Here is a 17,869-nt window from a genome sequence, read left to right as displayed (position 1 = left end):
GGCTTAGGGGGTTCCAAATCATTGCTTATTGGCCACCCAGAGACTAATGAAGGAAATATCTTTTTATTTCCCCTGCCTCTCCTGGACGTAGGTGCCCTGTCAGCAGCCAGGGAGAGCTGGGAGTATGACTCCGGTGCCAGGGACCTCCAGAGCCCGGACTTGCAAAGTCAGTGGGCCCTGCAGAAGCTTCTCGAGTGTGGCGGACGCTCTTTGCATCAGCAGGCTGCTGCCCTCCACAAACTGCTCACACAGTCACGGCATTTTGGCAGCTCTGTAGGAGGAAGCTATCTGGAGCTGGCCAACACAGTGAGTACTTTCTGGTTCATAAAACACATCTTTAGGCCTGTATGTATTCCAATACAGGTATTTTAATTTTGAGCTCTGGTATTATCTTTCTTATGAAGCTAAACAACCATATACTGTTTACAGCATTGCCAATAATGTTAAGTGCTCCACAAACACTTGTTATCAGTGACTTCACTCTTGTCAAAGGCTTTTCAATGAAGTCTGTAACTTGCATGGATTTAATTACTAGAGTATTGACAACAGCTTTTCCATGACCAGAGTGCAAATTGATAGGATGTAATCCTTTCTGCTCCCTAATTTGGATGTTAATCCTTTAAAATGCAAAGAGGGAAATATTTCATTGAAAGTTTGATTATTGTTTCTGCTTGTACTTTAAAAGCATTTTCTGTTGGGGCACCTGGGTGGCTCAGTGAGTTCAGCGTCTGACTTCGGAACATCTTCCATGTGATGTTAGAGCAGGGGAATGCAGGTGGGTGGCTGATAGTCTGGGCTGTTTTGGGTGACAGGCAGACGGCTTATAAATTAAGATTACTAACCAAACACTGTGAGAATGGTCTGCAAACCTACATTGCTTTTTAAAATTGAAGTTTGAATGGTAGAATAGACATCTTGACAACTTCACTTATGTATACTTATAGTCTGCTTTGATGTAGACAACTGATTTTCAAACTTTTTGTGTTTGAGATACTTTTCTGATTCTGACACTTTTGGTGACATGTTCAAAGGAGCTAACAATTCTAAATATTCCAGCAATAATTAAAATACAGTTCTTAGATCCCAATTAAAAGGGCATTGTATAAAATACCTGACCAGTACTCCTCAAAACTGTCAAGGATATCAGAGGCAAGGAAAGTCTCAGAAAAAGAAACTCAAATGTAATATGGCACCCTGATGGGACATTAGGTAAAACACTAAGGAACCTGTATAAATTATGGGTTTTAGTTAATAATAGTGTGTCCATATTTGTTCATTAATTGTGACATCTATACCATAATAATGTAAGGTGTTAATAATGGCAGAAACAGGGTATGAGGTATATGAGAACTATCTTTGCAACTTTTCTGTAAGCCTATAACATACAGAAGTGTTCATTTTACCAAAATTCATGAAGTATACCCTTACAGTTTGTACACTTTTCATATACATGTTTTATGTGTATAAAAGCTTGTGACAGGGGCGCCTGGGTGGCTCAGTTGAGCATCCGACTCTTGATTTCCGCACAGGTCATCTTCTCGAGGTTCATGAGTTCGAGCCCCACATTGGGCTCTGTGCTGAGGGTGAAGAGTCTGCTTGGGATTCTCTCTCTCCATCTCTGCCCCTCCCTGCCATTCTCTCTCTCTCTCTCTCTCTCTCTCTCTCTCTCTCTCTCTCAAAATAAATAAACTTAAAATTTTTTTTCAATAAAAAGCTTATGACAAACATAATAAAAATGGTGACTGTTCATTGGACTACAGTGAATAAGTAAAAAAAGAAGGGGAGAGAGAAACAGAGAGAAAGAAAGAAAGAAAGAAAGAAAGGAAGAAAGAAAGAAAGAAAGAAAGAAAGAAAGAAAGAAAGAAAGAAAGAAAGAAAGAAAGAAAGAAAGAAACTATAACTCCACAAACAGAGGTACATGCTCCCTTAAGGCGATTCCTTGGTGAGAATAGGACCATAATGCAAATACAGGCACTGAAGTTCTGTGACTTCATTATCACAAGGTGATCACATTATTTATTTTCTCACTGAATTGCAAATTTCAAAATACCGTTTAAACTTGAAGACCTTTGGTAATATCCCTGGGACCCTGTGGTAGGGTGCATTTTTGAGCCTTGATTCTTCACCCTTTCCTGTATCTTCACCATTTGTTGTGTGACTTTGGAGTCTTCCTGAAAAACGTGAGAAATAATAAATGATTATGGTTTTAACCATTATTTTTAGGGTGGTTTGCTTCACAGCAATAGTGGACTTGGGGTCTGTTCACAGGGAACCATGGATCCCATTTTGAGGATCACCTCGTAGAGGTGGCCAGAGAAAGCAAATAGCTTTTCTAAACTGCACACCTGGGTGATCCCTTCTCTTATGCACTCACATTACACATAATTTATGTTCCTCCTAAAACAAATCCTGAACTAAGATTAAGTTTTATTTCTTTAATAGCTACTAAGAGCAAAAGACATTTTATCAAGCATCCAAAAAGCACACAGTAATTCACACGGGGGAAGTCTGACATAAAAATTATTAACTAGTAGCAGATTACCTACTAAGGAGTAAAGAAAATTCTAATGAACACACGAGTAGCACGTGTAAACAGTACCCACTCCCTCTAAGGCTGAGGCGTGGTGCTCAAGGAAGAAACAAATTTAGAAGAGGGCCCTCTCTTCACCTGTCTCCATTGAAAGGGAGTGGCTGGGGACCACTGGATGGCAGAGAAATTCCCTGAGATGCTACAGGAGGGGGCTAGTAAGTAGGAAACTTGCTGGAAGCTACCCATTTGGGCATCTGCCAGACTCACTGAGCATCACTAAGAAGGTGCCACTCAAGGTGCGAGAGGAATTCATTGGGAAGCTGCCTGCTGCAGTGGTGGCAAAACCCACTGGAAAGTCCCCCAAATGGTGCCATCAAACTTATTAGGGGTGAGCACCACTGGATGTCCGTACACTTCTGGCCTCCATCCACCCCAAGAGCAAGCAGGGGAGAAGAGTACCACAAAACCAGGATGAGAATTCCCTTCTTCCTCCAGTGTCCCTCCAGTGCTTCTTATGGAATAAATGTTTACAGGTTCAGGTTCAGCATCACAAAGCAAGGCAAGGAAAGATGGATTTGGAGATGAGAGGAAATCAGTAACTGGAACAGGCATTTTTAGTGTTGAAAAGCTTCTGGGAGCTTACTCTACAAACTTTTACCATTCTAAGCATCCCTTCCTTTTCTCCTACAACCAAATACCACCTGTCTTTGCCTTCTACCGAAGACAGTGGATGTTATGAGTTTGAGGCTCAACACACTATTCAAAATGCAAAGGCAACAAGATGGCGATGTACATAGAAGCTTATAGCAGTTAGAGTTTCATCTGAGAAGCAGATGGCTGCACTTGACATAGAATAAGGGATTTATTACAAGGGGTAGATTTTACACGAATGTGGGAGCTGGTGGAGTGATCTGTGCAGGCTGTTGACTCTATGTCTAGGGTTGAGCCTGAAGTTACTCTAAGTCTGTCAGATCAGCACACCAGAAGGAAAGCTGGGTGTAGAGGAGGCAAAGACAAGCCAGCATGCATGAGGAAAACTTGGAACCCATAAGGAGACACTGGAACCCACTTCTGTCTCTTACTATGACCAACCCCAATGCTGTGGGTGACCCTGCAGGGGAAGTTGGCACCCATTATCATGGAGCTGCACACATACCTGGCCCAGGACTCAGAGAAGCAGGAAGAGAAGACCCGGGGGACCTGGAGCTGCTACAAGCCTGATACACCAGTAAGTTAACGGCAGATTAACAATAATGTCCAGGGCATAAAAAATATGACTTCTTCACTTCTACCTTCTGGATTTCACACAGAATGTCTCTCGTGGCCATAAAGAATCACACAGGAAAAAAAAAAAAAAACCTCTGGGAAACATTCCAGGTTAGCTAAATTGACTTAGCACCAAGCTACCACAGGCCAGCGGCGAAACTCCCAGTACCGTGTAAACCTAATTCATATGGCTATCAGCAAAGCAAGATGAGACCCTCGGGGAGTTTAGTAAAGAAGAGAGGCAATGGGAAAGGGGTACCATCTGTTCTCTGATGGATTTTCTCTCCAAAGATTTGTATTTCAGGGAAGAGGGTATTAATCGTGATGCTTTAGGTTCTGAGTAGTGACATAATTTAAGTATAGGACATAGAACAGGAGCACCTGCCTGGCTCACTTGGTAGAGCGTGTGACTCTTGATCTCAGAGTCATGAGCTCAAGCCCCCCGTGGGGCATGGTGCCTACTTAAAATAAAAAACATAACTGAAGTTTTATTTTCTAGCTACAATACTGATAAACCTCTCAAGAAAATACCAATTTCTTGATAGATTCTTTCAGCCACGCTACTTGTTTCAAATATTCATTATCAGCTTTATTAATTTTTACTAATAAAGACATTAACTAATTGATGTTAATGAAAAGTAATTATACTATAAAAGAAGTCATGCACAAGATATAAAGTGTTTGAATCAATACAGAAATTTAATGAAAAGTTAAAGTCATCATTTGTCTCCCCATATTCCCTCATTTAAAAGGTCTTCAGGGGTGCTTGAGTGTCTCCATCAGTTAAGTGTCCAACTTTGGCTCAGGTCATGATCTCATGGTTCATGGGTTAGGGCCTCATGTCAGGCTCTGTGATGACAGTACAGAACCTGCTTGGGATTCTCTCTCTCTCTCTTTCTCTGCCCCTCCCCAACTCATGCTTTCTCTCTCTTTCAAAATAAATGAACAAACTTTAAAAAAAATAAAAAAATAGAAGGTCTTCACCAGTTTTGTTTATGTATCCCTGAATTGCTTTTAATTTAGGGAACTTTCCGTTTCTCCTTTTGTAATTTTAAGATGCTATGATCATTATGGTTCTTGCCTAATTTGGGATTACCATATTGAAACCTTTGGTCGAGAGGATGTATCCTGGCTGTGGTTAAAGCAAGCAGATTGTTCTGTGAGCACCCTCTTCTGGGCTCTGAGTGATTGCTCAGAATCAAAGAATAAGAGATTCTTCAGCACAGGGCAAGCTTATCACCCTTTAGGTTTTCAGAGAATTGGGACAGTACAAATAAAATATTGGATTTCTGAGAGGAGCTACAGAAGTGTCTAGAATATAGGGTTGATAGAAACTTATCAGAATCTTGAACCATTTACTTCCAAATGATTGAAGCTGAATTAGAGTAAATAAACAAATTAGTGGGTTATATGGAGAGGCAAATAATCCAGTTGACTTTGTGTTGTTTGTTATTTGAAAAGCCAGCTATCGCTGTTTCATGAGTTTTCCCTAATATTTCAAATGATGACATTATAAGCAGAGTTGCCTCATTTTGATGCAGATGGAGTAATTCTGTGCATCCTGTTGTCTAAGGCCAGCTTCCTTTAGAATCCTTTGGACAATTTGGCTTCAAATTTGCCCATTTTAAAGATTTAATTTCATGCTTAAAGTCTTTTTGCAAAGGTGGTTTACATTTTCCCCTGTGTTAGAAGTCTAGTGAGCTATGCATTGTGCCAGTGTCTGCTGTGATTTACATTTTTAAAGGAGAAAAAAAAAAAAGACAGTTATGAGTTGTGCAAATACAATTAGTGAATTTAAAAAATGGGAGTAACGGGTCTCCTGGGTGGCTCAGTCAGTTAAGCATCTGACTCTGGATTCCCGCCCAGGTCGTGATCTCACGGTTCATGAGTTTGAGTTTGAGCCAAGAGTCAGGATTCTCTCCCTCCCTCTCTCTGCCATTCCCCCACTCATGCGAGTGTGTGCGTGCATGACCGCTCTCTCTCTCTCTCTCAAAATAAATAAATAAACATTAAAAAAATGGACATAACAAGTTTTGCTACTCTGTTTATCCAACAGTCCAAGCAGCTTTTTTTTTCTTTGGTGATAACATACAGGTGTTGGAAGTTGAGTTAAAATGCTGTCCATTATCATGCAAATCTTCTATATGATCATAATTATTAATATAATTCACTATTAACTCAACTTTATTAGATGTAGAGTTCAGAGTGATATTACTTTGAGGAATACTCCAAATCCACTTATTTCAGCCAATACAGAAAAATTTTCAAAATGTATGTAAATAAATAAGGAATTTATCAGTAAATAAGGAAATAATAAGTAGTGGTGAGACAGATAAGAGTTGCCTTTTTGGTTTAACCACTTGACCAACGTCTCATGTTTCATGCTAACTTTTGATTTGTTTCCCTTTTCTTTATTCCAAGTGTGGGATACTGAGGTTTTTTAATACTTTTCAGCTGCCACCATCCATATCCTATTGCCCTCTTGTTTGGATCAGCTGCCTTGGTGTTTTAGAATCAAGGGGTGTGAAAACTGTCAAGACGTTGTCAACATTTTGGAACAGAAAGATTACTGGTGGCCCTTTCAAAGTCCTATTAGAGCCCCTTGCAAGCCATCTCATGCTACAGGAGATGGAGCTTTGTTGGGCTTACTGTTTACAAATGAAGGAGAATAGAAAATGCCACCCCAAAATATGAGTGTCAGAGCTAAGGACATGTCACCTCCAGATGTTCCACTTTGGTATTTTGATTATTTTGAGCTTTAGGCCTTGAAAAAACAGCAAGTTCAGGGAGAGACTTTCTCTGAACTCCCTTTATCTGACTAAAGGAGTTTCTCCAAAAGGAACTCAAATTGATCCCCTCCCGGAAGTTCATCAACTAGAGCAAATTGACTCCTATTACAGGAGAGAAGACTAGAATTTGACCCCACACCCAAACTTGATCACAAACTGCCATTCCTTCCATCTATTCTTCTAAGAGCCCATTCATCTTTCCTAAAAGTCGTTTACTCTCCCCCTGAGAGTCCTATATCCCCCTACCCTTTCCCTATTAAGATAGTATTTAATCCTGAATTCTAAGCCACCTCAGGGAGGTATTCATTTTTTCTGGGCATCTCCATTGTATACATGTTAATAAACTTTTGGTTCTTTTCCTCTTGTTAATTTATTTATTATAGAGGTCTCCACTAAGAACTCAGAAGGGTAGAGGGAAGGGGCACCTGGCTGATTCAGTCAATGGAGCATGTGACTCTTCATCTCTAGGTTGTGAGTTCAAGCCTCACATTGGGTGTAGAGATTACTTAAATAAAATCTAAAAAAAAGAAGGGTAGAGGGGAAAATTATTTTTCCTCCACTATACTATTAATTAGGATCTAGACTCTATAAATCTGGATATGAATTTGCAGAAGATTGGTAAATTATCAAATGATTTTTGTCTAGGTAAAGATGCAAATTATTTTTTTTCCAAGCAGAAAATATAACCTCAAATGTCACATTTTATTTGCTCTGATAAGACATTAACCAGTTTTTTTAAAGTAATCTCTATACCCAATGTGGGGCTCAAACTCATGAGCCCGAGATCAAGAGTCATATGCTGAGTCATAATGGCGACTGAGCGAGCCAGGAGTCCCCATTAACCAGTTTCGTAACTAACTTTGACGTCTTATTCCAGCATTTTTCCCATTGTTTATATAGCTTCTCCTATCCTTTGTGTTTGTTTTTGTTTTAATTTTAATGTTCATTTATTTTTGAGAGAGGGAGAGACAGAACGCAAGCGGGGGAGGGGCAGAGAGAGAGGGAGGAACAGAATCCAAAGCAGGCTCCAGGCTCTGAGCTGTCAGCACAGAGCCCGACATGGGGTTTGAATTCGCGAACCATGAGTTCATGACCTGAGCTGAAGTCGGATGCTCAACCGACTGAGCATGGTGACTCCTGTCCTTTGAATCAGCATTACCATCCTGCTAGGTTCTTCAATAAATTAAATAAATCTTAGAAAAATATAGAATGTTTCTATATTTATATGAATTCTATATTTATATGACATTCTATATTTATATAAATGTCATGGTTTTTCCTTTTATTGAAAGTTATACTTTGACACTCTATTCTTTTTTTTTTTAATTTATTTACTGCTGGATAGGATAGGATAGGGTAGGAGTTAACAAATGCAGCACTTACTGGTTGCCATGTAAATTACCCCGTCATTACCTTTAGATTAGGCTAGACCCAGTCAGCCTCGTACTAGCTTTTTCCTTTCTTATTTCTTATAGGACTTTGAATCATTTTCTTCAGGGGAAACCTCTTGCACTGGTGGTAGAAATTCAAACTGGTGCAGTCACTTTGGAAAACAATGTGGAGGTTCCTCAGAAAATTAAAAATAGAATTACCCTACAACCCAGCAATAGCACTACTAGGAATTTATCCAGAGGACACAGGAGTGCTGATTTGTAAAGGCACATGTACCCCAATATTTATAGCAGCACTATCAACAATTTCCAAATTATGGAAAGAGCCCAAATGTCTATCAACTGATGAATGGATAAAGAAGATGTGGTTTATACATACAATGGAATACTACTCGCCAATGAAAAAGAATGAACTCTTGCCATTTGCAACAATGTGGTTGGAACTGGAGGGTATTATGCTAAGGGAAATAAGTCGATCAGAGAAAGACTAATATCATATGATTTCACTCATATGTGGAATTTGAGAAACTTAACAGAAGACCATAGGGGAAGGGAAGGAAAAATAAGATACAAACAGAGAGGGAAGCAAACCATAAGAGACTTTTAAATACAGAGAACAAACTGAAGGTTGATGGGGGTGGGGAAAATTGGTGGAGGGATTGAGAAGGGCACTTGTTGGGATGAGCACTGGGTGTTTTATGTAAGTGATGAATCATGGTTATCTACTCCTGAAGCCAAGACTACACTGTTTGTTAGCTGACTTCACAAGAAATAAACACACAGACCCCCCCCCCCACACACACACATCCTTTTATTCTTTGTCTATTATATCTACCTCCACCCCACCACCTTCAACTCTCTTCTTGAGAAAAATCTCCCTATGTGTTTTAGGTCCTGAAGCTGGTGCTTCCTGGAAGGGAATAGAAAGAAATATAGAGTCCTGTAAATCCCTTAGTCCCAAAGAAATTCTTTACATCTCCAGGAAAACTTGGAACCAGTGGTGGCAAGCTCTGCCAGGTTTTACAAACGAGTCACCTTAGCTCAATCCTTGGTCAGTATAAAAGATAACATGGATGTATACACAAACTATCATTGCAGTTCATGCATTTCATAGCATGGAAGCATACAGAAGTTGCCACAAAAAAAAAAAAAAGGCACTAGAGTGGAAGAGTTATTTCTCTGGATATTTATTTGCCTTTTGGGAGATCTCCATAATTGTACAGAGATTATTCTGGTGTATACTAATTCTTTGTAAAGACTGAGTTATTAAAAAGCCTTCAAAGTACTTTTTAATCTCTGAAGTACTCCACAGTGATAAATTTAAGATTAAGTTCTAACATCCTATTGAAATTACAATACTTGTTATAGGGAGAATTTTAAATTTGACAAAGGTCTTTATTTGTGAAAATGAAGATGCTCTCAAAGGATGCTTCACTATTATTGCTATTGTTAGCATAAAATCTACAAATACAGGAGCAGTGGTATAAGTTATTGGTTTTCTCTGGGGAGGTTCTCTGTTCTTATTTAGCAGAATCTGAACTTATTCTTACTTTTCCCCCTCTGCTCTTAGTTTAGCTTCTGTTTCCATGTCTTTGTCACAAATGGAATGACTAACCAACTTATAGGGTGGCCGAGGAATCCTCTTCTTTCTCCCCTCTAGTTTATTTGGATTGTGAAGAAATGATAACCTGACTCTCCCTATCAACAAATTATCACCAGTAAGATGCACAAAAGACAGGCATACCATCCTTTTGAAGCTTTTACTCTTGGGAATGAACAGAGTCCCTGCATAACACATGTTCATTCTACTGGAGAACAATGACTCCCAGATATTGCAAATCCATGGACCAGTAACATGTCAAAAACTTGAGACTTGCCAACTTTGTATGTTGCCAAAAATCAAAAGCCACTCTAAACTACCATCTAATACCACCATCATTCCATAAACGAGAGGACTTTTTTGGCACAAAGGTAGGTAGGCATCTCTAAATAATACATGGAAAAGGTAAATTTAACTTCATGGAGGAATTCACAGTTGTTCTTGTTTTTCCCATTTCTCCATTTACCAGTGGGAACTTCGGCATGGATGACGTTCTCTAGCAGAGTAACTGTGGATGTGGACTTCAGCCACATATACTGTGCTTGTATGTCTGACATTGGGCAAGTCATTTAGCCTCTGCTAGTATCTGTGTTCTCACAAAATAGGAATAGGACAAGGTAATGCATAGAAAGGGCTTAATACAATGTCTCATGCAAATAGGTGCTCAGTAAATATTCGTGGTTGTTATTGCTGTTTTCCCCACCTAATTATCAGAAATAAGCCTCAAGAGTTACTTACAAGTGGATAAGTTTGGGGTGGAATTTGGAAACAAAAACTTAAAACATTCTGAAGAAATGACATCTCTCAAGATTTTGAGATTTCCAGATATTGAGCACTTTTTTATGAGCCACGAGCTGTCTCAAAGATGTTGTTAAAAATTATGCCGAGCAATCTTGTATGTAGAATTCACTTGAAAATATCAGATCATGCAAAAAGGTAATAATTCCTGCCTTTGTCCAAACCCTCCATTTAAAAAATGGAGGTGTAGGGGCACCTGGGTGGCTCAGTCGGTTAAGCGGCCAACTTCGGCTCAGGTCATGATTTCACAGTCCGTGAGTTCGAGCCCCGCGTTGGGCTCTGTGCTGACAGCTCAGAGCCTGGAGCCTGTTTCAGATTCTGTGTCTCCCTCTCTCTGACCCTCCCCCGTTCATGCTCTGTCTCTCTCTGTCTCAAAAATAAATTTTTTTTTAATAAAAAATGGAGGTGTAGAGGCCCAGATCAAAATATCCTTTTAATGTCACATAGAGAGAAGTAGTAAAACCTAGACTAGAGGGTGGGTTTCCTCACACCCCACCATGCCCTCCCTAGGACTAGGAGATGTCCCTCACCACTGGCAAGAGAAGGGACAGCTGCCGGTGGGTTACGAGGGACCCCTGTGTCCTCTCCTTCGGATCTTTGCTACTGGGCTCTGGGTCACTCTTCTGCTCTGCTGTGTGGTGTTGGATTGTTGTTCTTATGTCCTCTACTCTCCTTTATAGAGCTAACATTCAGCCAGAACTCCCTAGTACAGACAACCAGTTATTAAAATATTGGCATACTTCTGTATCAGGCCCCCACTGTCCTTGCTACCTGGTGCTGTCTCCCAGGACCCCACAACCCCCCCATGATTCAGCCTGTAAGGGGTAAGGACTGCCCTGCAGGGGCCCGGCACTGCTGCCACCTGGCATCTTGCAGGCATGTGTTCTAGATTCTGCTGACTGTGCCACACCAGTTGTTAAATATTTTTAGTATCTCTTCTGCCCTTTGGCAACCTGTTGGACTGAAACAATAAATCCAGTTTTAGGGCCTGATAAGAGTGTGGATATCAACAGATAGCAAGGTGACAGGCAGCCATTGGATCTTACTCTCTCAGTAATTTTTAAAAATGATTCTGTGGGAGGGGCGCCTGGGTGGCTCAGTCGGTTAAGTGTCTGACTTCGACTCATGTCATGATCTCACGGTTCATGAGTTCGAGCCCCATGTCGGGCTCTGTGCTGACAGCTCACAGCCTGGAGCCTGCTTCAGCTTCTGTGTCTCCTTTTCTCTCTGCCCCTTCCCTGCTTGCGCTCTCTCTCTCTCTCTCTCTCTCACACGCACACACACACACAAATAAGTAAACATTTAAACAAAATTTTTTTATTTTTTTAAATTTTTTAATTTTTTTAATTTTTTTTTAATGTTTATTTATTTTTGAGACAGAGAGAGACAGAGCATGAACGGGGGAGGGGCAGAGAAAGAGGGAGACACAGAATTGGAAGCAAGCTCCAGGCTCTGAGCTGTCAGCACAGAGCCCGACGCGGGGCTCGAACTCACGGACCGCGAGATCGTGACCTGAGCTGAAGTCGACGCTCAACCGACTGAGCCACCCAGGCGCCCCTAAACAAATTTTTTTTTTTTTTTAATGATTTTGTGGGAGGGGGTATTTGGCTGGCTCAGTGTGTGAAGCGTGTGACTCTTGATCTTGTGGTTGTGAGTTCGAGCCCCATATAGGGTGTAGAGATTACTTAAAAATAAAATCTAGGGGCGCCTGGGTGGTTCAGTCGGTTAAGGGTCCAACTTCGGCTCAGGTCATGATCTCGCAGTTCATGTGTTAGAGCCCCGCGTCAGGCTCTGTGCTGACAGCTCAGAACCTGGAGCCTGCTTCACATTCTGTGTCTCCCTCTCTCTCTGCCCCTTCCCTGCTCATGCTGTGTCTCTCTCTGTCTCAAAAACAAATAAACATTTTAAAAAAATTAAAAAAAAATAAAATCTTAAAAAATGATTCTGCGGAATAGTTCAACAGGGGTTCATGTTTTATTCCGTTTTCTACTGCCTTTGGGGTAAGACCTCTCTGGTTTGCCAGGATAAAGGAATTTTGTGAATTTTAAAGTGTACACTAGAGGGCAGTGGCCCCATATGTACACACCCGACAATTACCACTGTCTTCACATCTCTCTGCCCTTCTTTTGTGTAGGGGAGGAAGGGAGGAGTCTTCTCCACATCAGACAAACCATTTATGTCTGAAGTGTTTTATGAATATAAATCAGCTGCTTGGCAAGCATCCTGTCTGTCATTCCGTGTAGTTTCTTTTCCATCCTTCTTCCTATCACTTCTCAGTGGGGCTCTAACAATAGAGTTAGTTGTTCACATCTTAATGTCCTCTTTCTTTTTTAAAGACAAGGTTAAGGAAAGGTGGGAAATATACACCCCTAATTTGGGGGGAATAATGTTTCCTAGCTTTGCATCTTTCCATTTGCAAATGAAGTCATGAGTTAAGAATGAGGGAGAAAGGGCTCCTGGATGGCTCAGTTGGTTAAGCGTCTGACTCTTGATTTCAGCTCAGGTCATGACCTCAGGGTTTGTGGGACTGAACCCACATCGGCTCTGCACTGACAGCAGGGAGCCTGCTTGGAATTCTCTCTCTCTCTCTCTCTCTCTCTCTCTCTCTCTCTCTCTCTTTCTCTCTCTCTGCCCCTCCACCTCTCTCTTTCTCTCTCACAATAAAAAAACTTTTAAAAAAAGAATGAGGAAGAAGAAAAGTACAGTGAGTGAAGGGTTCTTGTATTCTGCATATGCAGAGGCAAAAATCATTTACCCAAGTCTACAGAGCTGCCCCCTGGGCCATGATCACTAAGGAGAATCATGTTTCAACTAACTCTGTTTACCTCTCTTTCAGCTCCTAAGTAGTAGGAGCCCTGCTTGCTGACAGAGGTGGAGCAGGTCTGTATGATAAAGAGAGGGGGCTGGGGGAGCAGCTTTAGAGACCATGCAGCCATGAGACTTTGTGTTTGCAGAGTTCTGGAGTATTGAAGACAGAAGTTCCAATGACACTGAATCATGGCACGGAGTTCAAGAGGAAAGCAAAGGGATGCTGAGAAGTACATCAGTGTATTATTTATGAGTCTACTTAAGACGGAATCTGAGGAACCTAAATAAAGAGTTTGATTTACTTTAAATTACTTCTAGTCATCGTTTCTTTGAAAGGGATAACCTTGTGAACCTGGATTACGTGAGTCCCTAGATTTATAAAAGGGACATAGAATAAACATCCGGGGCTTGTTTCTGAATTAGTGAGATCTATAGCAGTTGTGTTCGTATACATACATATATATATTTTTTAAGCGTTTGAAGGGTTTGTTCACTATGTTTATTTTTAAGTACTTGTGGGAGATAAGATGCTTTTTTCGGATTCACCCAACCAGAGGCCTGGGTGGGAGAAAGGATACCCGGACCCTCATGACAGCCCGTGCTTTGCCCCACGGGGACGGCGGTTCCCTCTGCATTTCTCCTGCTGTTGCTAATATTTATTGAGCACTTACTGGACACCTTGTATTGTGTTCAGTACTATGCATAGGTTATCTTGCTTAATCCTCACAATAACCTTATGCCTTATGTATGGTTATGATCCCCGTTTACAGATGAGGAATTTGAGGGTTAGAGAGGTTGCCTGTGGTGAAACAGTGAGGATGCAGTGGACTGAGATTTGAACCCAGGTCTTCTGACTCTGCAGCATGAATTTGTGACCATCATTTATGTGCCCCCAGAGGAAGGAAGGATGCTGCAGGTGGTGCCATCACAAAATCCTCCCTTCTCCTGGCCAGACCTACAGGGCGTGCTGCTGTCTCACACACCCTGAACTGGGTAAAGGTTTCTGACCTTCTTCCTTCCAAGTACAGCACAGATAATCTGGCTGTTCTGGGGATAGACTGCACCATCTCTCTCTCTCTCTTTCTCTCTCTCTCTCTCTCTCACACACACACACATACACACACACACACGCGAGCGCGCACATGCACACACACACATTCATTGGTTAGGTTTTCATGTGTCTGATTTTGTATAAGACATTGTCACTGGAGAGTAATTAAAACCCCTGGTGGATTTATGGTGAGGCCTTCTGGCATGGTTGTGTAGTTATTTATACCTAGATGACAGGGAAGATTAGCATTAAATGCTGAGAGAAATGCACCTGCCACTGTGATGCAGTTACAGGCATCTATCAAAGATGCATTTGGAACGCAGGGGCCTCAGTCTAATTGCTGGGAATGGCACAGGCTTTCTTCAGCTAAACTTAAAGGCGGAGAGAAGAGGTAGTAGTGAGAGAGGTGGACCCTCACTTTAACTTGTCAGTAGATTCTTCGGGGGCAAAGGAGAATCTCTTCCCCAGTCCTGTGTCTCTTGGGTCTTTGAGGTAATTATCCTTGTGCCATGGATAAGGGCCAAACTTGTCGCTAGAGACAGAAGCAGGCAGAAGGACTAACGGCTCCTACTATTGCTACTACTACTAATCGGTCACATTTGTTAAGTGTGTATGATGTGCTGGATATTTCTGAGAGGATCTTGCCTGGATCATCTCCTCTAAACCTTAGATGGCCAGCCCCTCCCCCGACCCTCTCCAGCCCTCCCCCAACTTGTTATCACTTATTGTGCCATTTGTTTCTCTGAAGGTTGGGGGAAGGCACTGCCTGCTTGTAAGAGTGGCATTCATATACACTCAAGAGGAAATAAACACTGCCAATTAATGAGGCAGAAAAGGATTAGCGGGTCCATGAAGTATGCATCAGTTTTACTTCTAAGAAGAATCATTTTGTTGTTAGATTGTATTCTGTGTTTACAGATGTCAGTGTAATGTGTTTCATGTTAAATATTATAATAATAATTAGTAGTAGTAGGGTTATAATAACCCAAATGTCAACTGCCTCTTTGTCCTTCAGCTTCAGGATCTGTCTGTGCTGTCTCTAATTTTGTCCTTATTGAAACTCTGAATTGGAACTCAGAGAAGAGGAATCTATGTTCACAAATGAATTGGTGAGCCGGCCCCCTGCCTGGCTCAGTCAGTAGAGCATGGGACTCTTGATCTTGGGGTTGTGGGTTTGAGCCCCAAGTTGAGTATAGAAATTGCTTAAAAATAAAATCTTACAAACAACAACAACAAATGAATTGGTGAGCAACATAGATTCTGTAAGGGATGAGGACATGGAGAGATTTGTGTCACATGTAAATCTCTCTTTCTCTCTCTCTCTCTCTCTTTCACACACACACACACACACACACACACACACACACACACACACACTGTGCCCATACACACCTCTTCTTAAGCAAGGAGTTTAAGAGTCCATATTAGATACTTATGTCCTCTGGAGACCATCTCCATCCCAGATCTGAGGCTTTTCTCTCTATGTTCTACACCCTTTTCCCCAGCAGAGCCCTTGCCCACTCTTCTCTATGTCCTTCTCTTTCACAGGAGGGATGCAAATTCCTCTCCTAATACTATATGTTGTAGTGTAGAAACCATCCTTTGTTACTAAACAGGTCCTTAGCATCTTACATTTCCACCCTTTGTGGTTTATCAAAGTATTCTTTTTAAAGAAACTCTGCAGGAAATTATATGTGAATAAAATTGTTTCATTATAGAAATAGACCTTATTAAGGCAGAATTCTGAAATGAGGGACCATTTACAGAATCTTGACTCTAAATGGTCTGACATCCCCCACCCCAATTCAGATATCTTATGTTTAACAATAATTGAAGGGGTTCATTAACACGGGAATTTATGAAGATGACAGTATCAGGGATGACTGAATCCATACTCTCTAGTGAGAACCACAGAAAATTCATTGTAAACTTAATGTAGCACCATGGGGTGCCTGGCTGGCTCAGTCAGTAGAGCATGAAACTTTTGATCTCAGGGTCATGAGTTCAAGCCCCACATTGGGCATTGAACTTACTTAAAACAAAACAAAACAAAACAAAACAAAACAAAACAAAACTTAATATAGCACCAAAACTATACATCAGTTATATATATTGACTTTTTTGAGAGAGAGAGAGAGAGAGAGAAAGTGAGCAAGTGTGGGGCAGAGGGAGAGAGAGAATCTTAAGCGGGCTCCATATCCAGCGTGAAGCCCAGCGTGGGGCTCAGTCTCACAATGGTGAGATCATGACCTAACCTGAACCGAAATCAAGAGTCAGATGCTTAACCAAATGAGCTACCCGGGTACTCCACATATAGTGATTTCTATTGTGTGTCCTAATTTCCCCTTTACCATGAAACTATATATAACCTTTAACCAGACAGTCCTGGTTCTGTTTCAGTTCTTCCGTATGCCTCATATTACTCTTATCCCTAGTTCTGATTCATAGTTAGATGTGAAAAATTCAAACCATATCACATTCAAACACATTTTCTCCAATTGTAACCACTAATGGCTTTAATCTAGACAAAACATCTAATTTACAGCCAAAGGTGTAAATGAAACCCTAATTCCTGTATTTGCTCATTGTCTTCCCCCTTCCCCCACGCCCCCACCTAGAATCATCTCAAGTTACCTTTTTACAATGCAGTCCAAATTCCTGGCTTTCACCATGGCTTTCTAGAGTTCAGGTACATTAAGATTATGTCTCTGTCAGAGCTTGTTGGCTAAAACCGTTTCCAGTGAATCCAAAAAGGTAACTGTAGTAACAGAGGGGTAAAACTATATCAGGGTTGGCTGTGGTTGGATAGTTTAAAATTCCTATGAAATTTAACTTTGGATTGGCTCCTTTTATAAGCAAATACAGGTTTACACTCTTGAAATTCTGCCTTCAAATGAATTAAACCCTGATTGGAATGGCATCATGTATTGTAATACTTTCCATCAAGTAAATGGCTTTTAGTTGTTCAATAAAATATGCAAGATTATCACTGAGATTTAAGTTTCTCTGGGCCCACAGCACTTGTGATTCTGGGCAACTGCCTAAGACAGCAACAAAAGACTTTGCAAAGGATGTCCAGGGAATCATATGAAAATAAGAATGGCTAATGTCTAGGAGGGGAAGAATTTTTATTTCAAACTTGGATTCAGGTGATTAAAAATATGTTTTGAAATATGTTTTGAGAGAAACTTAGACAACCAGGACAACCAGAATTTAATATACTTTTCCAGATAGATTACTGCCCTTACAACATGACAAAGGGGAGTTGTTCTTTAGAATTTGTGGCAAGAAGAAACCTCTTTTCTCTACCCACCCCCAACTTATTTATTTCAATGGGAGGTACAAAAAATGGTGCCAAAATCCTCTATGTAATAAACAGTCCTCAACTTTCATTTTCCTTTACTAATAAGCTAAGGAGGGAGGCTGAAATTAGGGAATTGAATATTTGTAAAATGGCAGTGCTGAATGACAGCTGCAGATTTGAATGGATTATATCAGCTGCCTTTAGATTCTCAGAAAGAAACAGAGGTAACACTATTGGTGCTACTTATTTTCTTCATTATATTTTCTGTATCTCTGAACTACCTAAAATCAGTACTTATGGCTTTTATAGTAGAGAAGGAAAAAAACTTAAAA

General features: G+C 40.8%; 1 protein-coding gene and 1 long non-coding RNA gene across 13 annotated transcripts in view; one reads left to right on the top strand and one right to left on the bottom strand.

Moving 5' to 3' along the window:
• MCC (MCC regulator of WNT signaling pathway) overlaps positions 1-17,869 on the top strand; it is a 425,462-nt gene that overhangs the window by 113,582 nt on the left and 294,011 nt on the right. For both annotated transcript variants that reach the window (XM_027035816.2, XM_027035812.2), the window contains exon 3: positions 92-306. In XM_027035816.2, the coding sequence (XP_026891617.1) occupies positions 92-306 (215 nt within the window). The remainder of the gene's footprint in view (positions 1-91; positions 307-17,869) is intronic.
• Positions 1-17,869, bottom strand: part of LOC113593012 (uncharacterized) — a 97,867-nt gene that overhangs the window by 57,611 nt on the left and 22,387 nt on the right. For 5 of the 11 annotated variants that reach the window (XR_008300111.1, XR_008300109.1, XR_008300112.1 and 2 more), the window contains exon 4: positions 16,868-16,991. This is a non-coding gene — a long non-coding RNA (uncharacterized LOC113593012). Of the gene's footprint in view, positions 1-1,842; positions 2,172-7,915; positions 8,129-8,811; positions 8,887-10,544; positions 11,336-16,867; positions 16,992-17,869 lie in introns of those variants that run through there. The other 6 variants (XR_008300107.1, XR_008300108.1, XR_008300105.1 and 3 more) reach the window with 6 other exon arrangements.

Source organism: Acinonyx jubatus, chromosome A1 (genome assembly GCF_027475565.1).
Source record: "Acinonyx jubatus isolate Ajub_Pintada_27869175 chromosome A1, VMU_Ajub_asm_v1.0, whole genome shotgun sequence".
Taxonomy (NCBI): domain Eukaryota; kingdom Metazoa; phylum Chordata; class Mammalia; order Carnivora; family Felidae; genus Acinonyx; species Acinonyx jubatus.
This window is presented reverse-complemented; position numbering and strand designations above follow the sequence as displayed.